This window comes from Globicephala melas, chromosome 12, assembly GCF_963455315.2.
Source record: "Globicephala melas chromosome 12, mGloMel1.2, whole genome shotgun sequence".
NCBI lineage: Eukaryota > Metazoa > Chordata > Mammalia > Artiodactyla > Delphinidae > Globicephala > Globicephala melas.
Window position 1 is genome coordinate 55,145,491 of NC_083325.1, and position 25,276 is coordinate 55,170,766.

A 25,276-nucleotide genomic window follows, 5' to 3' on the forward strand; every position below is an offset into this window, starting at 1 on the left:
TGTAGTCCACTTTTACCATAAGATGCCATTTAAGTGTTTTCTTTTATACTTTTATATATCAAGGATTACTGATTCTTTAAAAATTCCCTTGGACTACATTTTTACAAATAAAATATATAGCTACTTAAAAAAAGGTTCATGGCCCAAATTCATGCTGTGTTCTGAAAAGACCCAAGCAGAGAATTTAAAGTGGTCTCAATTTGGTGGTGCAAGTTGACTCCAAAAAAAAAGCTCTTTTCCAAACACGTTACTCTTTCAGTCTTTAAAACCTGAACTTTCTCTTGCCTCTATTTCCCCTAGGAGTTACCATTCCATTTATTTGCCACTGTGTACTATACCGCCATTGTCGCTGCTTGATCTTGTCACTGTCAATTCCTTTCCTCCCAGTCTCTTTTAAACTCATTCAAATCCACTCCAAGCAAACTTTTGCCCTGATCACTCTATGAATGGCAACTTCATCCTTCCAGTTGCTCAGGTCAGAAATCTTGGAATCATCTTTGACTCTTTTCCTCATACTCCATATCCCATCCTTCAGAAAATCCTGTTGGCTTACTTCCAAATCATATCCTGAATTTGTCCACTCTTCACACTTTCCACTGCTACCTTCCTGGTCTGAGCCACCAGCATCTTGCCTGCTTAGTTTATAGCAATAGCCTCTTCACTCATTGAAGTGGGAAGTCTTCCCACTTCCACTAAAGTCTTAGTCTCAACAAAGTAGCTCCAGGGACTCTTTTGAAATGCAGATTAATCCTATCACTCTTCTGCTCAAAATGACTCCCCATTTCACTTACAGTAAAAGTCCTTGTAAGGCTTTACATAATTGAAACTCCCTTGTTTCATTCCCTATAACCTATACCTTTGCTGGCTTGGCTCTAGCCACACTGGCCTCCTTGCTGTTCTTCCTCACCAAGCTCCTGCCCTGACACACCTCTGCAGTGGCTGTTCCCTCCACATGGAATGCTCTTCCTCAGGGTATCCACATCTCTCGCAAATCCTTACTCCAGGAGGCCTACCCTGACCACTCTATTTAAAATGGCAACAGATCTCCCCCTCTCTCTCTTCTATTCCCCGTTTTTTCTATGGCAGTTACCACCTTTGCACATACATGTTAATTGTGTTTGTTTGCCTCCTAGCTCATGCTCTAATTTTGTGGGGGGAAGACTCACAACGTCTTACTCTCAAATGCCCCTTACTTTCAAATGGTTGGGCCAAAATTTAAAAAGGGTTGTAATCCATTGATCGTTACGAAGTTACTTCAGTGAGACTGAAACATATATTTAAAAAAGGAAAACACTTAATAATGGTGTTAAAAAACAAAATTCAACCAAGTAAATGTGAAGATCTAATTGGCTTTATTCAATGATTTATGAACCAGGCAGCATCCCATCTAGTAAATAGGAAGGCATCCTTCAGTGGTACAAAATGGAAAGCTTTTATAGAAATGGGGTGAGACAAAGAAGTTATGAGTAAAGGAAAAGAAAGGATTGTTTCAGGTAAGATTACCTCTCTAGTGCTGATAAGCAATTCCAGAAATTCTGTTCTTGAGACAGGCTGAAACTGCCATTAAGTCTTGGTTTGCTGTCCTGGGGGCTAGTGGCTCCACCTTGAGCCTGTTGTTTCTTTCTTCTCCTTTTTTTAAAAAAACGATGGTTAAGATGGTAAATTTTGTTATGTGTATTTTACCATAACTTAAAAAAAAAGAAAATATCAGAGCACATAGCTCTTGTAGAATAACAAATATTTCAAGAAAGTTTTGTTTCAGTTATATATGTGTGAGTACTTAGGTGTACTTGGTTTAAGGTACAATGTATTTCTTACTATCAGTCCCAGTCAAAATTAGGAAAAAATTGCTGTAGAGGAAGTTCTACACACACTCATCAGCTGACATGTAAAAGACACTTCACAGCAGTATTGTTAGTGCAAAAGCTGGAAACAATCCAAATCTCCAGAGGACTAGAATGGATAAATGTGGTATATTAAACAATGGAATACTATACAACAGTGAATGAAAGAACTACACAGACCTGCTTTTCTGTGGATGCCAAAAGCAATGCTGAGAAGCAAAGTCCTGGAGAAAACAAACGATTCCACATACAAAGCTCAAAATCAAACAAAATAAGATCTGTTTAGTGATACATACACAGGTGATAAAACTACAAAGAAAAACAAACGAAGGTGAGATAAAATTCAGAAGAGTAATGATTAAAAACTTAAAATCATCAATCTGACTAAAGGTTTGGGGAACTGGAATGTTTCTCTGTATTTCCCAAATTAATTGCACTTGAACATAACCTCCGTGTCTATTTCTTGATCTTACCTCCGTCCCAGCTCCTAGTGTAGAGGTTGGCACCTACTTATTTTATGTATTTTTAAAGGGCCGAGCCATCTGATAATTTGGTTTTCTGCATAATATATATACCCTAAATAGGATAACTTTCAAGGATAGCGCCTGGTAACAGCTCCGACAATAGCATTCATTAACTGTTTGCTGAATGAATACCTGTACTGTGGCATACGTTAGTTCATTTCCGTACTTCGCATCTTAGTCAAAATTCTTACTGTGGCTTCAGTTGACTGCCCGTTCCATCCCCTACCCCCTCTCACAGGCTCTAAAGTCATCAGGCTCCTGATTCTAAAGGCCCGGAGGCAGTTTTCTCCCTGTCTCTGCGCTGAGAAAGCTGAGAGGGAGAAGGTGGAACGTCTGGGTTAAGGCAAAAGTGCTTCCCAGGGACTCAGGGGTGTGGAGGCCACTGTCAAAGCTTACCTAACGGTAAGGAGGCGGGCAGGGTTCGCCCTAGCGGTTCAAGTGAGGTACCGCACGCACCCTTTAAAGTAGGGTCTGACCAAACTCACTAACACCGGTTCTCCGGTGACATAACCACCCCTCTGGACTCCTGATTGGAGGAGTTCATTGGCTCAATTCTCGCGATGATTCTCCCTCCAGGTCCTCTTCCTTCCCTCCGGTCGCCTCGACCCGGTAGTCGACTACAGACCACGCTGTGAGCCACGGAGACACCGTAGAACTAGACCAGCTTCCGGGACTCGTCCTGAGGGCTGCGACTCTTCTCGGACTCTCACGGGAACGAGGTTTGGCTCCCAGGCGTCCTGCTTGTCCCATCCGCGGTAGCGTTCGACTCTCCACCACTCGGCTCGGCCACTTTGCTAGGGCCGCCAGGCGATATTCACCAATTCCCGTCCTTCAGTTACGCGAGAATTTGACGGTCTTGAAACTGATTTCCGGTCGCTTAGGTCTCCATGGAGATAGCACTTTAACCACTTTTGTTTTACCTGTCATTCCCCGGTCTCCACGTGGTTGGGAAATTGCCCAGATAATGTTTGTGGGAGTCAGCCAGAAAGTTGTAGATGGGAGTGAAGCAGCAATCAGAAGGGAAGCAGCCAGTGGGACCCAGGAGGAGTATAATTTACTGAGCATCTTCTGGCCACTTAAGCAGTACCTTAAGGTGGGCACGGGATTTTCCGCTATTGGGAGGCCCAGTTCTTCAGGACAAACGTTTAGGCATCCATTGAGCACGCATAAGCACCAGACCTCTTTGTGCAGTCTTGAGGGTTCCAGGATCAAATCCCGGGGCAGATTTGCTCACCATTCACCAGAGAATAGCCTCCCCAGTTGTCTATCTCTATTCCTTCTAAGCTTTGTATATTGGTGACTTACCTAGGAAGTGATCCCCAGTGATATTCCCCTTGATCTAATCATTTCACTTTTCAGATTCTTAACCTTGTCAATGCTTTTCTAACTGTGTCCATTTTTATTACCATTTTCTGTTAAGTGGATTTTCACATTTCATTGCTGTATTGACCTCTTACTTAGCAAAGGGACCAAAGGTTCTTCAGTGTCAGGACTAGCTTGTCATTTGGATATAGAATTTACTTAAGATGACAGGTAGTCCACTTGCTGCTGTTAAAAGTATACATACCTTTTAGAACATCACTGACAAATGTTTTTTAAATAACTCATTTGTTTATTCATCAAATATTTATTAAGCACCTGATATGTGCCAGGTACTGTTTTGGAAATTGAGAATTAAAACAGTGGACAAAACAGATTAAAGTTGCTGCCTTCATGGAATTTATTACTAGGGGAGACAGATAATATGCAAATAAACAAGTTCTTGTAACTTCAGGTAGTAGTAAGTACTATGAAGAAAATAAAGCAATAGAAATGGTCTGTATATGCGTAGGAGTGGTGGCATTTTAGATAGAGTGGTCATGGAAGGCTTCTGGGAGGAGGTAATATTTGAGAAGAGACCTGAATGATGAAGAGTTGGCCTTGCAAAGATTTGGTGGAATAAGCCTAACAGACAGAGATATCAGGAAGTGCAAAGTCCCCTAGATGGTGAAGAGAAGATTAATTTGAGATGAACTGTAGGGGAAAGCATGGCCAGATTATTTAGGGCCTTGAAGGCCAAAGTCTCAAATTTGGATTTTATTCTAAGTGAAAATGAAAGCCCTTGGAAAGTTTTAAGAAAGAGAGTAATTAGATTTGAAAAAAATTGCTTTGATGACTGTGAAGAAAATGAACTCTTCAGAAGCAGAATGGAAGTTTGGAGACCAGTTGGGAGGTTATTGCAGGAGTACAGGTGGAAAGGGTTCATTCAATTTCTGTTTGGGTATTCCCAGCATTGGGAAATTCTTTTTTGAAAGGCAGCACATTTTATAGTTGAACCATAGCGTTCTTCCTTTGTATTGAGCTGGAACTGGCCTCCCTGAAGCTTGCACTGACATTTCCTAATTCTATAGACATCTACAAATTCTATAGCCATCTCAGATAGAAGACATCTGGGACTTCCTTGGTGGTCCAGTAGTTAGGACTTGGTGCTTTCACTCCGTGGCCCCGGGTTCAATCCCTGGTCAGAGAAAAGATCCTGCAAGCCGTGCAGTACAGCCAAAAAAAAAAAAAAAAAAAAAGACAGAAGACATCTATTCCTCTTTCTCCAAAGCAGTCCTCCAACAACAGCAGCTCTTTTAAGGCACTCGTCCAGTCCTCTTTTCTCCAGACCAAACACCTTTGGTTAACTGAACTGTTTTCTGAAAGGAGGTGCTCTCTTGGCCCTTCAGAAATCTGGCTGTTCCTTGGAAGCTCCATCATTTACTATGGCTTCTTAAGATATGGCCACCAGCATAGCATCTAATGCTCCACATGTCACCTGACCTGTGAAGATGACCAAGGGATCAGGCATTCCCTTGGTCTAGCTGACTTCTAATGTGGTTTTTAACAGTCATGTTGTGCTATTGGCTCACATAATATTCAAACCACATATTGAGCTGTTTCAAATCACATATTTTCTCCCCCACCTCCCCATCCTGTATTTCTAGATTATATTTTTCTAATCCAAATGCAGCATTTTACATTTATTTCTGTTTCATCTTGGTAAATTTATTCCAGTTTATTGGTTTTTTTTTTTTTAATCCTAATTCCATCATCCAACATATGCTCCCACCTTTGTGTCTTTTATAAATTCACTATGTTATGTCCTCTAATGTCTACATTATAAACACTGCTAAAAATGCTAACTGCACCAAGAAAAGAGCCCTGTGTGGCATTTCCCTAGCGACTTGTCTTCAGACCGCATGGTACTATTAGTGTGTATCCTCTAAGTACATTTGTTCAGCCCATTGTGAACCCTGTTAGCTGAAACAAACTCTGTTCGTTAACTAAAAGCAAACTCACGAGGATAGTATGTGAAAGTTTCCTTTGTTAAATATTTTGCAGAAATAAAGATATAGCATCTCATGATACCTCCTGATCTGTCAGTCTAAGAAGTCACGGAGGTTAGGTATGCGTAGTTTATTTTTGAAAAACCATACTGGTTTCTTTGTTATTACTAAAATGAAGGTTTGCTGTATTTTAAAATATAAAGACTGGGTAGGTAAAAGTAACTTCAGACATTAATAAACTCTTCTTGAGTCTAAACAAGTTTTTCAAAGCAGAAATCCTTAGATCAGTAGTTCTCAGTCTGTGGCAACTTTGCTCCCCAGGGGACATTTGGCAATGACTAGAGACATTTTTTGGTTGTCACAACTTAGAGGAAAGAGGATGCTACTGACATCTAGTGGGTAGAGGCCAAGGATGTGTTAAATATCCTACAGTGTCCAGGACAACACTCTATAGCAAAGAATTATCCGGCCCAAAATGTCAGTGGTACTGAGGGCTTTAGTGCATTAGTGTCTTAAAACTCTTCTTTCTTGTAGTGACTACTGTTAATTCTATTTAAAATGGGTGTAAAGAAGAAGAAAGAAACTCAAGTTACTTCACTGACCGTTTGTCATCAGGACCTTGAAACTTTGAGATGTAAGTGATTTCTGACTTCATTTGTTGATCTCTTTTTTAGGTTGCAAACAGTATATTTATCTCTGGGACTCCATATCACATAATGTTCAAACTCTTGGTATTTAATTATTCCACATTCTTTACATTCAGTTTTGGTTGTAAAATGGTTTTCTTAAACTTCTATCTTCAGACTAAGTTCTGCCAGGTTTTTTTTTGTTTGTTTATAAATATTTAAATTTTATAGAACACATGACAAAGGCAAACTCATATCCATATATTGTTAAATCACTGAAGAAATTTTTGTGTGTGTGTTATGTAGCTTTGGCTGATGTAGAAGGGAAGAATCTAGCTTCTTTGCTGTTACATTGTGTACAACTCACTGATGGAGTGTCACAGATCCATTATGTTAAACAGGTAAGGCTGATTTGATATTCATGAGTGCATCTTGAAGGTTATCATGCTATTATGGACTTTTAAAATTAACTGATAATTTTTGGCTCCCAATTATTTAATATAAATGTATCATTAAAGAATAAGGGATTGTTTTGTTTTTTCTATTCATTGTATGATATCTTTTTATTCAGAGTGGCAAAAGAAGCCATACTTAGGCTTCCACCACTATTGGAGCTGTATATAGGTAGGATAATGAAATAATTGTGCATACCTTTTTGTTTGTTTTTTGAATTTTATTTATTTTTTTATACAGCAGGTCCTTATTAGTCATCCATTTTATACACATCAGTGTATACATGTCAATCCCAATCTCCCAATTCATCACACCACACCATCACCCCCCGCCACTTTCCCACGTTGGTGTCCATACGTTTGTTCTCTACATCTGTGTCTCAATTTCTGTCCTGCAAACTGGTTCATCTGTACCATTTTTCTATGTTCCACATATACGCATTAACATACGATATTTGTTTTTCTCTTTTTGACTTACTTCACTCTGTATGACAGTCTCTAGATTCATCCATGTCTCTACAAATGACCCAATTTCGTTCCTTTTTATGGCTGAGTAATATTCCATTGTATATATGTACCACATCTTCTTTACCCATTCGTCTGTCAATGGGCATTTAGGTTGCTTCGATGACCTGGCTATTGTAAATAGTGCTGCAATGAACACTGGGTTGCATGTGTGTTTTTGAATTATGGTTTTCTCTGGGTATATGCCCAGTGGTGGGGTTGCTGGGTCATATGGTAATTCTATTTTTCATTTTTTAAGGAACCTCCATACTGTTCTCCATAGTAGCTGTATCAGTTTACATTCCCACCAACAGTGCAAGAGGGTTCCCTTTTCTCCACACCCTATCTAGCATTTGTTGTTTGTAGATTTTCTGATGATGCCCATTCTAACTGGTGTGAGGTGATACCTCATTGTAGTTTTGATTTGCATTTCTCTAATAATTAGTGATGTTGAGCAGCTTTTCATGTGCTTCTTGGCCATCTGTATGTCTTCTATGGAGAAATGTCTATTTAGGTCTTCTGCCCATTTTTGGATTGGGTTGTTTGTTTCTTTAATATTGGGCTGCATGAGCTGTTTATATATTTTGGAGATTAATCCTTTGTTGATTCGTTTGCAAATATTTTCTCCCATTTTGAGGGTTGTCTTTTAGTCTTTTTTTTTTTTTTTTTTTTTTTGCGGTACACGGGCCTCTCACTGTTGTGCCCTCTCCCATTGTGGAGCACAGGCTCCAGATGCGCAGGCTTAGCGGCCATGGCTCACGGGCCCAGCCACTCTGCGGCATGTGGGATCTTCCCGGACCAGGGCACGAACCTGTGTCCCCTGCATCGGCAGGCGGACTCTCAACCACTGCGCCACCAGGGAAGCCCTGTCTTTTAGTCTTATTTATGGTTTCCTTTGCTGTGCAAAAGCTTTGAAGTTTCATTAGGTCCCATTTGTTTATTTTTGGTTTTATTTCCATTACTCTAGGAGGTGTATCAAAAAAGATCTTGCTGTGATTTATGTCAAAGAGTGTTCTGCTGATGTTTTCCTCTGAGAGTTTTATAGTGTCTGGTCTTACGTTTAGGTCTGTAATCCATTTTGAGTTTATTTTTGTGTATGGTGTTAGGGAGTATCCTGATTTCATTCTTTTACATGTAGCTGTCCAGTTTTCCCAGCACCGCTTATTGAAGAGACTGTCTTTTCTCCATTGTATATCCTTGCCTCCTTTGTCATAGATTAGTTGACCATAGGTTTGTGGGTTTATCTCTGGGCTTTCTATCTTGTTCCATTGATCTATGTTTCTGTTTTTGTGCCAGTAGCATACTGTCTTGATTACTGTAGCTTTGTAGTATAGTCTGAAGTCAGGGAGTCTGATTCCTCCAGCTCCGTTTTTTTTCCCTTAATACCGCTTTGGCTATTCGGGGTCTTTTGTGTCTCCATACAAATTTTGAGATTTTTTTGTTCTAGTTCTGTAAAAAATGCCATTGGTAATTTGATAGGGATTGCATTGAATCTGTAGATTGCTTTGGGTAGTATAGTCATTTTCACAATATTGATTCTTCCAATCCAAGAACATGGTATATCTCTCCATCTGTTGGTATCATCTTTAATTTCTTTCATCAGTGTCATAGTTTTCTGCATACAGGTCTTTTGTCTCCCTAGGTTTGTCCTAAACCTAGGAATGTCCTATAAATATCAATTAAATCTATCTGGTCTATTGTGTCATTTAAAACTTGTGTTTCCTTATTAATTTTCTGTTTGGATGATCTGTCCATTGGTGTAAGTGAGGTGTTAAAGTCCCCCACTATTATTGTGTCACTGTCGATTTCCTCTTTTATAGCTGTTAGCAGTTGCCTTATGTATTGAGGTGCTCCTCTGTTGGGTGCATATATATTTATAATTGTGATACCTTCTTCTTGGATTGATCCCTTGATCATTATGTAGTGCCCTTCCTTGTCTCTTGTAGCATTCTTTATTTTAAAGTCTATTTTATCTGATATGAGTATTGCTACTCCAGCTTTCTTTTGATTTCCATTTGCATGGACTATCTTTTTCCATCCCCTCACTTTCAGTCTGTATGTGTCCCTAGGTCTGAAGTGCATCTCTTGTAGACAGCATATATATGGGTCTTGTTTTTGTATCCATTCAGCAAGCCTGTGTCTTTTGGTTGGAGCATTTAATCCATTCACATTTAAGGTAATTATAGATATGTATGTTCCTTGATCATTTTCTTAATTGTTTTGAGTTTGTTTTTTTTTTAATTAATTAATTTATTTATGGCTGTGTTGGGTCTTCGTTTCTGTGTGAGGGCTTTCTCTAGTTGCGGCGAGCGGGGGCCACTCTTCATTGTGGTGTGTGGGCCTCTCACTATCACGGCCTCTCTTGTTGCGGAGCACAGGCTCCAGACATGCAGGCTCAGTAATTGTGGCTCATGGGCCCAGTTGCTCCACGGCATGTGGGATCCTCCCAGACCAGGGCTTAAACCCGTGTCCCCTGCATTGGCAGGCAGATTCTCAATCACTGCGCCACCAGGGAAGCCCTGGGTTTGTTTTTGTAGGTCCTTTTCTTCTCTTGTGTTTCCCACCTAGAGAAGTTCCTTTAGCCTTTGTTGTAGAGCTGGTTTGGTGGTGCTGAATTCTCTTAGCTTTTGCTTTTCTGTAAAGCTTTTGATTTCTCCATCAAACCTGAATTAGATCTTTGCGGGATAGAGTAATCTTGGTTGCACGTTCTTCCCTTTCATCACTTTAAGTATATCATGCCACTTCCTTCTGGCTTGTAGAGTTTCTGCTGAGAAATCAGCTGTTAACCTTATGGGAGTTCCCTTGTATGTTATTTGTCCTTTTTCCCTTGCTGCTTTCAATTTTTCTTTGTCTTTAATTTTTGCCAATTTGATTACTATGTGTCTTGGTGTGTTTCTCCTTGGGTTTATCCTGTATTGGACTCTGCACTTCCTGGACTTGGGTGGCTATTTCCTTTCCCATGTTAGGGACGTTTTCGACTATAATCTCTTCACATATTTTCTCTGGTCCTTTCTCTCTCTCTTCTCCTTCTAGGACCCCTGTAATGTGAATGTTGTTGCGTTTAGCGTTATCCCAGAGGTCTCTTAGGCTGTCTTCATTTCTTTTCATTCTTTTTTCTTTATTCTGTTGTGCAGCAGTGAATTCCACCATTCTGTCTTCCAGGTCACTTATCCGTTCTTCTGCCTCAGTTATTCTGCTATTGATTCCTTCTAGTGTATTCTTCATTTTATTTATTGTATTGTTCATCTCTGTTTGTTTGTTCTTTAAGTCTTTTAGGTCTTTGTTAAACATTTCTTGTATCTTCTTGATCTTTGCCTCCATTCTTTTTCCGAGGTCCTGGATCATCTTCACTGTCATTATTCTGAGTTCCTTTTCTGGAAGGTTGCCTATCTCCACTTCATTTAGTTGTTTTTCTGGGATTTTATCTTGTTCTTTCATCTGGTACATAGCCCTCTGCCTTTTCATCTTGTCTATCTTTCTATGAATGTGGTTTTTGTTCCACAGACTGCAGGATTGTAGTTCTTGCTTCTGCTGTCTGCCCTCTCTGTACATACCTTTTTTGTGGAGATAAGTTTAAAAAAAAATTTCTATTAATCTTAATCTTCAAAAATTTTAGCAGGCACGTTAAAAAGTTAACTTAAAATGTAAAGACTGTCCTTACGAGCATTTCATTATTAGGATTTATCATTTGAAGTTGCATAATATTTTGGGGGGAAGCAATTAAATGTATTATTGGTTTTCAGTAGTGCTACAGAATTCCTGTACCTTAAGCCATTAACAAGTCTACTACTCATTGAAGGTGGGTCTGGAGGGTAAAGTGGGAGTTGGGGGCATGGTTTAAATATTTAATAAATACTGAAATAGTTTTAAATTAAATTAAATAGTGTTTAAATTAGTACCCTTAACAGTGTAGAGTGGAAAATATTACACATTAAAGGTGAGACTTAAAAAAGTATTTGAATCTATGTTACTTTACTATTCTTGATATTAGAAAAACATTACTATGGCTTTGAATTCTTTGGATTATAGATTGTACCCTTACTGGAGAAGGCAAATAAAAATGGCAAGTGTGATCCCACTATTCGAAGTTGTTTGGATATTTTAGCAGGCATTTATCTTTCTTTGAATCTAAAGAATCCCTTGAAGAAAGTCTTGGCAAGGTAAGGAAAAAAAGAAAAGTTAGACGTTGTAAATGTTTAATTTGACCAAAAGTAACCAGTGTTTAAGGTTCCCTCTATGGTTTGGTAAAACTGAACTGAAATGTATCACTTAGCAATTTCATTCATACAATTTCTTCTTTGTTTTGTTTATTTACTTATTTATTTATCATAACTCTTTAAAAATGTAAAAAAGCTTCTTAGGTCACAGACGTTAAAAAAAATAGGCTGTAGGCTGTATTTTACAGACTCCTGGTTCAGTCCATTTGCATGTAATGCAATTATTGGTTAAGTTTAAATCTGTCATCCTGCTGTTTTTTCTGTGTCCCATCTCTTCTTGGTCTAAACAGATGTTTAAAGCATATATTCCTAAGCATACATTAGGAATATATTACCATATTACCTATATTACACAGGTAATACAGGAATATATGCTTAGTGTAGAAAGTTTAAGCAATATAGAAGTACACAAAATAAAAAGTGAGCCTTCCTTTTCACTATTTCTGGCTTATCTTTTCTTAGTAAAGGTTATCACTTGACATTTTGGTGTTTCTAGACCTTTCCTTTGGGTTTAGTGTGTGTGTGTTATACTTCAGTTTTTATTTTTTATGTAAATGGGGTTATACTCTACATATTTCTCTGTAGGTTGTTTTTCACTAAGGAATGTCTTAGAGATATTTTCAGGTCAGTATAGTCCTTTTTTTTTTAATTGTGTTTAAAAAAACCCCACATAACGTAAAATTTACCATCTTAACCATTTTCGAGTGTACAGTTCAGTAGTGTTAAGTGTATTCACATTGTTGTGCTGTGGATCTCTAGAACTTCTCCATCTTACAAAACTGAAACTCTATACCCATTAAACAACTACTTCCTATTTCCTCCTCCCCCTAGCCCTTGGCAACCACCATTCTGCTTTCTTTTTCTATGATTTTGATTACTTTAGATACCTTGTATAAGTAAAACATTTGTATTTATCTTTCTGTGACTGACTTATGTCCTCAAGGTTCATCCATGTTGTAGCATGTGATAGGATTTCCTTCCTTTTTAAGGCTGATTAATACTCTATTGTATGTATATAGCACATTGTGTTCATCCATTAGTCTGTTGATAGACATTTGGGTTGCTTCCTCTTTTTGACTATTGTGAATAATGGACATGGTTGTGCAAATATCTCTTTGAGATCCTGCTTTCAGTTCTTTAGGGTATATAGCAATCCCCCGCAAGTGGGATTGCTGGATCATATGGTAATTTTATTTTTAATTTTCTGAGGAACTTCCGAACAATTTTCCATATGGCTGCACCGTTTTACATTTCCACCAAAAGCCTCATTCTTTCTAACAGCTAGATATTCCATAATATGTATGTACCGAAATTTATATGTGCCGTATTACATATTATTTAATCACTTCTCCATTGATAGTTTGTTTTCAAGTTTTCATTATTCCAGCAATGCTACAGTGATATTCTTAATTATGTATATAATTTTATATGTGTATTTCTCTGAAATGAATTCCTAGAAGAGGAATTTCTTGACCAAACTTAAGCCTATCAAAATTTTTGATAGATATTGCTAAATCGTAATCCTCAACACGATACCATGTTATACTCCTTCTAACAAGTGAATAAGAGTGCCTTTTTCTTCATATCTTTCCAACACTGAATAAAATCAATCTTTAAATCTTTTAAAATTTGGTAGGTGAAAAATGGTGTTATGTTATAACTTGCATTTGCCAGGTTACGAGTGTGAGTGAATATTTTTTATTTGTTTTAAATTTATTTATTTATTTATTTTTGGCTGCATTGGGTCTTCGTTGCTGCCCGCGGGCTTTCTCTAGTTGTGGCAAGTGAGAGCTACTCTTCGTTGCAGTGTGTGGGCTTCTCATTGTGGTGGCTTCTCTTGTGGAGCATGGACTCTAGGCATGCAGGCTTCAGAAGTTGTGGTATGCAGGCTCAGTAGTTGTGGCTCGCAGGCTCTAGAGCGCAGGCTCAGTAGTTGTGGCACATGGGCTTAGTTGCTCTGTGGCATGTGGGATCTTCCCAGACCAGGGCTTGAACCCATGTCCCCTGCATTGGCAGGTGGATTCTTAACCACTGAGCCACCAGGGAAGTCCCCAAGAGTCAATATTTTTTAACATGTGGATTTTGACTATTTTACTTTTTTTTGGTGATTACATATCTTAGTATGTTTTCTTGTTAGAATATCTTTTTTTTTTCTTTAAGCAAGTGTATTTATTGTGTCATAAGGCAAATGATCAAATACTGGCCAGTTATAGGGTTTCGGTGAAGTAGTCAACAAATGTCATTGAATATCCTGATGTTTTCCATCTTTTTCTCATTGTTTGGCCCTATCTTCCCTCAGAGTTACAAGGGGCTAAAGCAGTTACAAGCACCTTATATAGACTTTACTGCAATTGGCAAAAAGAAAAAAAAAGGAAATTTCCTCCTCCGCATTTCTTTTTATTGGAGAGAAAAAACATTTTGTGGAAGGTCCCAGTAGACTTTTCATTGAAGGTCCTGTCGATATTCATTGTCAAGATTGGGTCATATACTTTCTCTCTCCCTCGTTGTAAAAAATGAGTTTCAGCTTGTATATGCTTTCTCTAATACAAGATTATATAAAATTACTTGTCTTATCTGAAAATACTCTTTTTGTTTGTTTAACTTTTAAATCTATCTGGTATTAAGTTTTGAGTGTAGTGTGAGATAGAGATCCAACTTAGTTTTCTTTTCTGTATGGGGAGCCACTTATCCCCAAACTGTTGAATAGTCCATTATTCACCACATATTTGAAATGCCATACTATTATGTTCTATGGTCTTGTATAAGCAAAGGTTTGATTTTAGACTTGGGTCTATTTGTTTACCCACCAACATCACACTTTTATTCACTATAGTTTGATACTATGGTTTAATTATATACTAGAACAAGTCATCTCTGTAGTGACTCTTGTTTTTCAGAATATTCTATTTTCAAATTTTTTTTTCCTTCCAGAAAAGCTTTAGAACTGTTGAGTCAAATTTTTTTTTAAAATGTTAATTTAGATTAACTGTGGTAAATTGGCATTAAATTTAATTTATCCATTCAGTAAATTTTTATTGATTATCTACCATGTGTCAAGTATTCTTCTAGGCATTGGGGAAACAGTGAATAGAACAGTCCAGAACAGAGGTTACTTCTAAGAGGAAGACAGAAGATAGATAAATAAGCAAAATATATAAGAATTAGAGGGCCTGAGTGCTATGGAGAAAAAGAAATAAAGCAGAGAAGTGGGAAAGGGAGTACCAAGGATGGGGTGAGTGTTACAGTTTAAAATATAGTAGTGACTTCATACATCTTTGCTTAGTGTCATTGATAGGGTGATGTTTGAGATTGACCTGAAAGGGGTGAGGAAATGATTATTGGGTATATTTGAGGGAAGAGAGTTCCAGGTAGAGGAAATAACAAGTACAAAGACTTTGGCATGTTGTTGGAATGGAGGAAGGCTGTGTAGCTAGAGTGAAGTGAACAAGGATCAAGATGAGGCAGAGAGATAATGGTGGGCCCAGATCGTGTAGGGTCTCATAAGTCAATGTAATCTCTTTGGCTACTGCTTTGACTGAGAAGAACATTGTTGGATGGTTTTACGCAGAGGAGTAACATGTTATTTTAGTAATATCACTCTGGCTGCTCTGTTGAGAATAGTCTGCAGAATGGGAGGGAAGTAATATGGAAGCAGGGAGACCAGATGAGAGGGAGTTCCTCATCTGTCTTCTAGTGGTGTGATGTTATAATTTCCTGGCTGTATTTTGAAGGTGTCATTCAATATTTCTTCATTTATAATATTCCCCTCCCTCCCTACATATCCTTGTACATACTCTAAGGTTGTCAGATTTTTAATATTTGGTTCTTTTTCTAGCTCACTAAATGACCTACCTGAATTTTTTCTAACTGAGGCTACACAGAGTTTTACTTCTCGTCTTCAGGAAGAATTGAATACTACTACTGATCTATACTCTTATAGGAAAGTTATTGACAACATATCTTCCTGTATGGAGAACTTTGACTTGGGTAAGCCAGCTCTTTTCTAGTACTTTTTCTGGCTAACACCTGTCGTTACATCAGTGTTTTAAATGATGTTAATTTTGGTTCTGAAACTGCTTACCAGTGTTAATTTTTCCCCAACAGGTAGATCAGGTGTTAATAATCTTCTTGAAAATGGTAAGTCCTATTATTTTATTTTATTCTGAGAGGTGACTGCTTGTGTAAGTCATTTTGGAACTGGTTCTTTTAAGTTTCTTGGCAACGGGTGGAGTACTGCAGATGACTAACGTACGTGGTGTGCCTTCCTTTTAAATTTCTACTTCTGTGATATCATTTTGGGTAGCAGTGATTTAAAATATTTTCTTGTGCTGAAGTCAAAGTTCACAGTTTTAAATTTCTGATTTTTCATTATATTCTTTTCGTTTCAGTGCTTCATTATCTACAGAAGAGTTTAATTGAAATCTCAGAAGAAAACAGGCAAGTGTTAACATGTTTCCATGCTTGTTTATGTGTGTGTGTACATTTGCAGTTGTGCATTGTGTTTGTACAAAGGAAATTGTATTGTATTGCTTGCTTTCTTTTATTTGGCTGCGCCATACACCTTGCGGGATCTTAGTTCCCCAACCAGGGATTGAACCCATGCCCCCTGCAGTGGAAGCACAGTCTTAACCACTGGACTGCCAGGGAAGTCCCCACAAAGGAAATTTTTAAGAAGGGTCCAGAATGTGCTCCTTTCCATCCCTCTCCATTAATATTAGATGTAATTATTTAAATTTATTTTCTTGAGGTTTAATATTTAATTTTAAAAGATCCAATAAATTATTATGAGAATAAATGAGAAAGGGAAGAGCTTTTTCCTCTACTGGAGTGTTCCTTTTTCATAGCATCCTGTTTTTATTTTGTGGATGAAATATGCTCTGTTATCTCTCTGAGGATATTAATAATAAGGTTTTTTTTTTAAGTTTTCTTATCTTTACATGGGTCTCTATTTCTTCCAACCTGCTTTTTTTCTGTTTGCTGGTTTTGGTCACTGTATTTGTTGCTAGAAGCTTTCCTTGGAAGTCTGGTGATCCTTGGCTGAGCACTTATTTAAGATTGGGGCCCTGAGAGTTGATTTGGATCTCTGTACGTATGGTTGGGGTTGATTGCAGGCTTTATTGTAGGCTAGTCTAGCTGGGCTGTTTCTTTGGGGGAACGCTTGATGCCAGTATCTTTAGGCCTTTTTGCATGGGTAGTGGATTTGCTATGGAAGAATCTTTCAAACCATTGGCTTAATATTCTGGTTGCTGAGTGAGGGAAGAAAGCTGAGATCTTGGCATTTAGCATTTATTGTGCATATATTTTCCTAATTCTCCTGTTTGCAATATGGCATCACTGCTTTAGGTGTGTGTGTTGTCTTCCTGTCCAGACACTTACTGTTTTACCTTCTCTGGACGTAAAACAGTTGTTTACTAGCTTGGAGGTATGATCCACAGTTGTCATTCTCAGAGCGTAGCCACTCTTCCTGTTTTCATACCGACATTTAGCTCCACATCAAGGAGCAACTGGTGCCAACAATTTCTTAGTCTTTGGGGGCTGCAAATCGGGTTGCTCTGGGCTTGTTCTCTGACTTAGGATTCACCTTTCTTGATTCTGCTAAGTCAGTTATCACTCATCCATCTGCTCCTAAAATTTTAGTATTATTGTCTTTTGTTGCCCTAGTGTATTTATGTCTTTTTACGTTTTAAATCCCTTGGTTGTTGGTTTAGGGAGGTTCTGGGGGAAAGTAGAAGTAATATCTTTGTGCCATCTTTAACCCAAGTCTCCTTTTACCTTACCAGGAGCTCCTTCTCTGTTTCCTTCTAGGCTCTTCTTCTTCTGCTCATCTCTTAAATATGAGTTCTGTCCTTTTCATTCTGTTTGTTCTGACTGCTTAATATCATCCACTTCTTTGGTGTCAGCTACCATCTCTATACTTAGGATTCCCAGGCATCACTCCAAGTTAGATCTTTTCCTTGAGTGGTAGACTCATGTAGCAGTTGTCTCCTGGTTGTTTTACAGGGTGCCTCAAATTCAATGCATCCAAAAGAAAATTCACTGTCCTTTTATATATTGTTGTTTTACCCACAACCCCTGGTAACCTCTATGCTACTTTATGTCTCTTTGAATTTGCATATTCTAGATAAACTCGAATAAGCGGAATACAATGTTTGTCCTTTTGTGTCTGGCTTATTTTACTTATAATGTTTTTTTTTTTTTTTTTAAATTGTGAACATTCTTTTATTTATTTATTTATTTTTGCCTGTGTTGGGTCTTCGTTTTTTTTTGTGCGAGGCTTTTCTCCAGTTGCGACGAGCGGGGCCACTCTTCATCGCGGTGCGCGGGCCTCTCACTGTCGCGGCCTCTCTTGTTGCGGAGCACAGGCTCCAGACGCGCAGGCTCAGTAGTTGTGGCTCACGGGCCCAGTTGCTCTGCGGCATGTGGGATCTTCCCAGACCAGGGCTCGAACCTGTGTCCCCTGCATCAGCAGGCAGATGCTTAACCACTGCGCCACCAGGGAAGCCCCTACTTATAATGTTTTAAGGGTTAATCTATGTTGTAGCATGTGTCAGTTTCACTCCTTTTAATGGCAGAATATTCCATTTTATATATAGGCCACATTCTGTTTATCCATTCATCTGTTGATGGACATTTGGGTTGTTTCTGCCTTTTGGCTAATGTGAATAATGCTGCTATAAACATTGGTATACCAGTATCTGCTTGAGTCTCTACTGTCAGTTCCTTTGGGTATATACTTAGGAGTAGAATTGCTGGATCATATAGTAATTCTATGTTTAACTTTTTGAGGAGCGAGCCCCCAAACTGTCTTCCCTGACTTTTGTTTTAATATTATCATTGCTCTTGTGTTCTGCTATGTTGAGAATAGACTGAGAAGAGCAAGGATAGAAGCTGGGAGACCAGTTAGGAGGCTATTGCAGTAATAGTAATGCAAGGGGGAGATGAGAGTGGCTCAGGCCAGGAGTAGCAGTGGAGGTGGTCTGATTCTAGATACATTTTGAAGGTAGAACCAACAGGATTTTCTTACAGATGGGACGAGTGAGAGAGGAGTCAAGGATGACTGCCAAGTTTTTGTAGAATAGAGATCCTAGCAGGTGGAGCTGGTGTGGAGTTGTGGATAAGTTCACGTAGTTTGAGATGTCTGTCAGACATCCAGGTGAAGATGTTGAGTAGGAAGTTGCACACACAAGCCTGGAATTGGAAAAAGAAGTCTGGGCTGGAGATGAAAATTGGGGAGTTGTCAGCATATAGACTATAATTTTAAGCTTATGAGCTAGATGAGCTCAGCATCAAGGGAATGAATTAGGTGGACAGAAGAAGTAAAGACTGGGTTGCGGTGAGCTCACATAAAGACATAAGGGAGAAGAAGATGAACTAGCCAAGGTGTCTGAGAAGGCTCAACAATAGTGAAGTAGGAGAAAAACCTAAGGGCGCCTGGCATCTTGGAAGCCGGATCAAGGAAGTTACAAGGTTAGGGAGTGTTCAGATTTAGAAATTATGTCATTTATTCTTTTTTTTTTAATTGAAGTATAGTTGATTTACAACGTTGTGTTAATTACTGCTGCACAGCAAGGTGACTCAGTTATACATATATATATATATATATATATACACACACATTCTTTTCTATTATGGTTTATCATAGGATATCGAATATAGTTCCCTGTGCTATACAGTAGGACCTGTTGTTTATCCCTTCTATATATACCAGTTTGTATCTGCTAATGCCAAACTCCCAATCCATCCCTCCTCCACTCCCCGTCCCCGCTTGGCAACCACCAATCTTTTCTCTATGTCCGTGATTCTGTTTCTGTTTCATGGATACGTTCATTTGTGTCATATTTTAGATTCTACATGTAAGTGATAGCATATGTATTTGTCTTTCTCTTTCTGACTTCCTTCACTTAGTATGATAATCTCTAGTTGCATCCATGTTGCTGCAAATGGCATTTTGTTCTTTTTTTATGGCTGAGTAGTAGTCCGTTATATATATATGTACCACATGTTCTTTATCCATTCATCTGTCGGTGGACATTTAGGATGTTTTCATGTCTTGGCTATTGTGAGTAGTGCTGCTATGAACATATGGGTGCATGTATCTTTTTGAATTATAGTTTTGTCTGGATAACTGCCCAGGAGTGGGATTGCTGGATCATATGGTAATTCTATTTTTAGTTTGCTTGGGAAACTCCATACTGTTTTCCACAGTGACTGTACCATTTATTCCTGATTCATTATTTTTACTCTAAAAAGAAGAAGTGAAGTTAGTCATTAGCTGAGAAAATGGGAGAATTTTGAGGTAAGTTAAGAGTGTTGGAAGTTTGCAATAAATGTCTGCATAACTGGAATATTTATGGGAATGGAAGAGAGGCATAAATGTTGATTATAATCTAAAATTGATTTTGGCCCTTTGATTGAGGGATTATTTTGGAGAGAGATAGAAAAGGTGACATTTTAATTTGACTTTTCTTTTGTAATAATTTCTTTTCTTTGTTGTAGAAAATTGGCTGGAAATCATATTGTTCAAACTCAGTTGATGAATGACTTGTTGGTAGGCATTAGAGTTTCAGTGATGTTAGTACAGAAAGTACAAGGTTTCCAGAGACTTCATTTGAAGAGTTCTCCTACATGGCAAAGTATGTGTGGATTGCTGAGTATCTTTACCAAGTTTTTAAGCGATGGTAAGTATAAGACATACAAATGATGATTACAATTGAGTGTCAATCACTTTGCTACTAATGGTATGAAATATTTGATACTTAACTGAAATATAGAACTTCCTCTCCCCCAGCCCCTCAAAGTGGCGAAAGGTTCTGGATTACAGTTCAACAAGGGATAACATTGAAGGACTTTTCTAAATGTGTGTATGTGTGTGTGCATGTGTGTATTGTATACAAAGAAGAAAACCCAACAATCTTAGAGTTGAAAAGCCACAGATTTTAAAAAGCAAAAGAAAGTTCTTGAGAAATTTCCAAATTTGGAGGTACGACTGGAAAGATTAGTGTAACCCATGCATTTCTCCTTAGCAGCAGGTGTTACCTTCAGAAAATGACAGTGGTCATTGTCGGGCTGGTCATTATTCCTCCTTATATCTCATGTTGCTTCTATCCATATGAACTGTACCACCACGAAACCAAGTAGGTAATGAGAGGAAGTGCCTTTTTTTTTTTTTTTTTGTCTATTTAGTAAAAATATTTAATGCTGCCAAAAAGTGTAAAAATACAGTAGGAGTGGCAGTACAGCACCAAGTAGTCTCTCCTAATTTATTTCTTTTATATCTTTCTACATTTTCATACATGCATTGAAAAACTTCACAATGCGCAAAATTAGAGGGTTCTGCAAAGTCTTCTGCTGGTCGTGGTTGCTCTTTGTTCCCCTGGATGTAAGGTTTACTTTGTAAACAGACAAATGTGAGGCAATCTACTGGCTTATCAAGGAGGGGAAGTGTCTTTTTATAAAAGTGTTTCAACTAAGGAGTTAAAATGAAATGCTAGAATTAGAATATCACCATTTTGTTACCCCCAGTGACTTGAGGTAGGCATTAGGCATCAACAGCTGCTAACATTACAGAAACAGACAACCAGACAACACGTGCCTCTTACTTTTGAGTCTTGCTTTTACCACTTGTAGTTCCCAGAGGAACTGAACTTGAGACTGACCCCGTCTCTAGGTCACCTGCCATTTTGCAGGAATTACAGAGGACAGAAGAAAGTGTTGAACCACACTAGGAGTAAACATCCAGATCATGGGAAACTCTGCAGGTTAAAAGGACAGAGTTCTTCAACAGAAATTATAATAAAAAGGACGGAAGGGGCACCTGTAGATTAAAGGACATATCAAAAAAATTTTAAATGGGCGAGACTATAGTGTCTAGGGATGCACATTTGATTAATGAAACTATTTAAAAATAATAAGGCAGTCATTACTGTGAAAGTCAGGATAATGCTTAGTCAGGGTGAGAGAGAGGAGCTTGTGATCGGGGTGAGGCATGTGGATGAGCCCTCTGGGCTGGGTGGCCAGGCCTTGGATGGTGGGTACAAGGGTGTTAACCTTCTAATAATTCATTAAGCTTTACATTTGCTTTGGATGTTTTCTGTATCTGTGTGTTATATTACAATAAGATGAGCAAAAATGTTATACTAAACATATAAGTATCTACATAAAAAGCTGTATTACCTTTTCATCCTTTACCTCCTATTCTATATGGTAATGTATGTATGAATATTAACTTAATTAAAAAAACATTAATAGGATCTGTTCAGAGCTCTTGCTTGTAAAAAAACAGTAACTGACTCTGATTTTGCTAGGCTGTTGGGAAAAAAATAGTATCTCATTGTTTATATGTTCTTAACCCTGGTAACTAGTGAGAGTCCTAACTATATTGTCTCGTTACTATTTCTTTTCTTTCCTCTCCTTTCCTTCCTTCCTTCCTTCCTTCCTGCCTTCTTTCCTTTCTCTCTCTCTCTGTCTCCCCCTCTCTTCATTCCTTCCTTCCTGCCTTCCTTCCTTTGCCGAGGATCTCAGATAAGTATTAAAAGGAAAATAAAGTTCCTTTTATTAAGGCATAATTTACAGACATGTTTGCAGAAGATATTTACATTTTAAAAGAGGAATTTATAAATCTAAAAAAAAAAGACTTCAGTGAAATACAGAGAAGACATGAATTTAATGTGAGGCAACCTCATTTCTGAAAAGTTGATGGCCCCTAATCAATGCTGTTCTTCCCTAGGATTTTAAAGCTTCATGTATCAGTAAAGTGCTTAGCTGTAAGTAACAGAAAGCTGAACTTCAGGGATTTAATTAAATGTGCCTCCCCACATAAGGATAAATTCAGAGGCAGGTGATCCAGAACTACTGTAGGCAGTCTGGGACCCAAACATTTCTGCTTTTCTGCTGTGCCGTCTTCAGCATGTTGGCTTTCATCCATATGTTTGTTGTTTCGTGGTTACTATATGACTGCTTTGTCTCCAGACCCCCTGGCTGTGTTCAGGGCAGGAAGGAAGACCAGTTGCATCTTTACCTTTAATCTGGAAGAACAAAAATAGCCAAAAGATTTCTGCTTACATCCCATCGGCCTGAATCCTCATATGGTACCTTTAGTTGCAAGGAAGATTGAGGAAACAGATATCGTGTCTTTGGCTGGGCACGTGGATCTCCCAGAGTCATAGTTCGTTAACAGGGATAAAGGGCAGAACAGATTTTTGGAAGATAGCTTATAGTAGGTATTCATAATTCTTACCCCAAAGTGAATAATTCACTGTATTATTTTGTTTACTTTCTCACAAACCAGAGGCTAATAGAAAACAAAAAGAAGATAGTAAGCCAGGATTGTTTGGTTACATTGGGTACAGTGCCAGTGAGAGCCAAGTTTGTAATTAGTACTGATGTGGACTCTTTACACAAGCCCTGAAATCACTTTAAGAAAAAGTAATGTATCATGGGGATTGGGATGCAGAGGCATCAGTGGAAGGGAGGGAATAGGAGGTATTGCTGCTAGATGTGCTGGGAGGGAGTAGATGGAGAGGAAGAGAGAGTGGATGTTAGAGGAGAAAGGAAGGAATCACATTGATTATTTGTGTGCTGGGCATAAAAGCCTTTATGTTCATTTATTTCAACCTTACAACAACTGTGTCAGGTAGGAGTTATATTTTTCCCATTTTACAGAAGAGAAAGCTGAATCCCTGGGAAGTTAAATAACTTAATCAAGGCCTATCCACCTAGGAAGTGGTCAGGCTAGAAATTGCACCCAGGACTGTCTGACACCACGGCATCTGCTCTTTCTACTGTACCACAGTATCCATCATCATTTAATACATGCTTTCTACTTTTTTGCCAAATAGATGACCTCTTACAGACGATTCAGAGTACATCTGGATTAGCTGTTATTCTTTTTATTAAGGCTATGTTTCATCCACCTGAAAAGATTCCTGATTTGGTAAGTCCATCTCCTTTTTAGAATTGTACTTTATTGATAGTTAGACACGTTTTTCTTTCTTTTTTTTTTTTACGGTACGCAGGCCTCTCACTATTGTGGCCTCTCCCATTGCGGAGCACAGGCTCCAGACGCGCAGGCTCAGCAGCCATGGCTCACAGGCCCAGCCGCTCCACGGCACATGGGATCTTCCCGGACCGGGGCACGAACCCGCGTCCCCTGCATCGGCAGGCAGACTCTCAACCACTGCGCCACCAGGGAAGCCCAGACACATTTTTCTTTTTAAGATTTTTTAGATGTGGACCATTTTTTAAAGTCTTTATTGAATTTGCCACAATACTGCTTCTGTTCTATGTTTTTTTGGTATTTTGGCCTCGAGACATGCAGATCCCAGCTCCCAACCAGGGATCAAACCCACACTCCCTGCATTGGAAGGCAACGTCTCAACCACTGGACCACCAGGGAAGTCCCAACACATGTTTTAAAAAATATTTTTAGGGACTTCCTGGTGGTGCAGTGGTTAAGAATCCGCCTGCCAATGCAGGGGGCACGGGTTCGATCCCTGGTTCGGGAAGATCCCACATGCTGTGGAGCAACTAAGCCGTGCGCCAGAGCCTGCAAGCCACAATTACTGAGCCCTCATGCCACAACTACTGAAGCCCATGCGCCTAGAGCCCATTCTGTGCAACTAGAAGCCACTGTAATGAGAAGACTGCGTACCACAGCGAACAGTAGCCCCTGCTCGTCGCAACTAGAGAAAGCCTGCACGCAGCAACGAAGACCCAACGCAACCAAAAATAATTAATTAGAAAAAGTTTTTTTAAAGAAGTGAATTTAAAAAAGTTTTTTGCATAGTCAGAATATCTCTGGTAACTTTTTTCCCTTATAATAAGTGACTTCCAAAAATTTGGATAAAGCAGAAAGAAGACAATAATAGTCACCTGTAAATCTGTCTCACAAAGATAATCATTATCAACATTTTGGGGTGTATATCCTTGTTTTTTTCTAGTGTTGTTTGTTCAGTTCCATCTCTCAGTATTGTAAAAGATATTTGTGTTATTAAAATTAGAGATTAATGTATAGATATATACAGTAATAACTTTTTGATAAATGTTATCTTTATTAAGAATAACCCAAATATTGTACTAGAATCAATTGTTCAGGGAATTTGATTGTATGGAAGGTGTAAGTTGATAATACAGTTCTTGTATTTAGTACTAGCAGTTTTTTTGTTCCTTACTGTTTTATCTAGGAACTTATTTTAGTTCTTTACTAAGAGCAAAATGGCTTTATACAAAATAGATGTATACTGTTTTATGAGCTCACACAAAGTAATTATCATTGGATAAAGTTAAAAATTTTAATTTCTCAAATCACCTCTAAAAAAGCATTAGTTAATAATCTCATCCACCTGCAGGTGGCAATGTGTTGTGCTCTCCCAGTACATTCAAACCAGCAAAATGGTTCATGTATTTAGATTCAATTTTTTTCCTCTTGATATAATAATTTTAACACTTGTGGGTTTTTCACCTTTAGATTCAGTGTTTTTCCTAGGACATTTCAGGGAAAAGAGAATTTTGGATTTATGTTTTGGGATATCTGGAAAGTTTTAGAAGCTTTATGTGTATCAGCTCTGTCATATTTTTCCAGATTAGTAGTTTGCTTCTCCGTTCAGTGGACCACACCAGCATCCCCGAGTGGCTTTCGAACTGCTGCAGGAGCCTTTGTGGTGCTGATGTCTCCCAGTCAGCTCTCTTATTCCTGTGTCAGGGGACACTCACCATGTTGGATTGGCAGGATGGGAGGATGGGCCCCAGTGGGGAGGCACTGCTCTTGGATACTGTGCATGTTCTGTTCACCTTGAGTTCACAG

The 25,276-nt window shown here is 38.6% G+C and overlaps 1 protein-coding gene across 5 annotated transcripts in view; it reads left to right on the top strand.

Moving 5' to 3' along the window:
* The first annotated feature begins 2,958 nt into the window (after window positions 1-2,958).
* Window positions 2,959-25,276, top strand: part of THADA (THADA armadillo repeat containing) — a 315,670-nt gene continuing 293,352 nt past the window's right edge. For 2 of the 5 annotated variants that reach the window (XM_060309158.1, XM_060309159.2), the window contains exons 1-11: window positions 2,959-3,087; window positions 6,211-6,310; window positions 6,609-6,703; window positions 11,288-11,418; window positions 12,061-12,099; window positions 15,311-15,462; window positions 15,580-15,612; window positions 15,864-15,912; window positions 19,972-20,153; window positions 23,313-23,407; window positions 25,055-25,275. In XM_060309158.1, coding sequence (XP_060165141.1) covers window positions 6,235-6,310; window positions 6,609-6,703; window positions 11,288-11,418; window positions 12,061-12,099; window positions 15,311-15,462; window positions 15,580-15,612; window positions 15,864-15,912; window positions 19,972-20,153; window positions 23,313-23,407; window positions 25,055-25,275 — 1,073 coding nt within the window. In that variant the 5' untranslated portion in view covers window positions 2,959-3,087; window positions 6,211-6,234. Of the gene's footprint in view, window positions 3,088-6,210; window positions 6,311-6,608; window positions 6,704-11,287; window positions 11,419-12,060; window positions 12,100-15,310; window positions 15,463-15,579; window positions 15,613-15,863; window positions 15,913-19,971; window positions 20,154-23,312; window positions 23,408-25,054; window position 25,276 lie in introns of those variants that run through there. The other 3 variants (XM_030857806.2, XM_030857807.2, XM_030857810.2) reach the window with 2 other exon arrangements.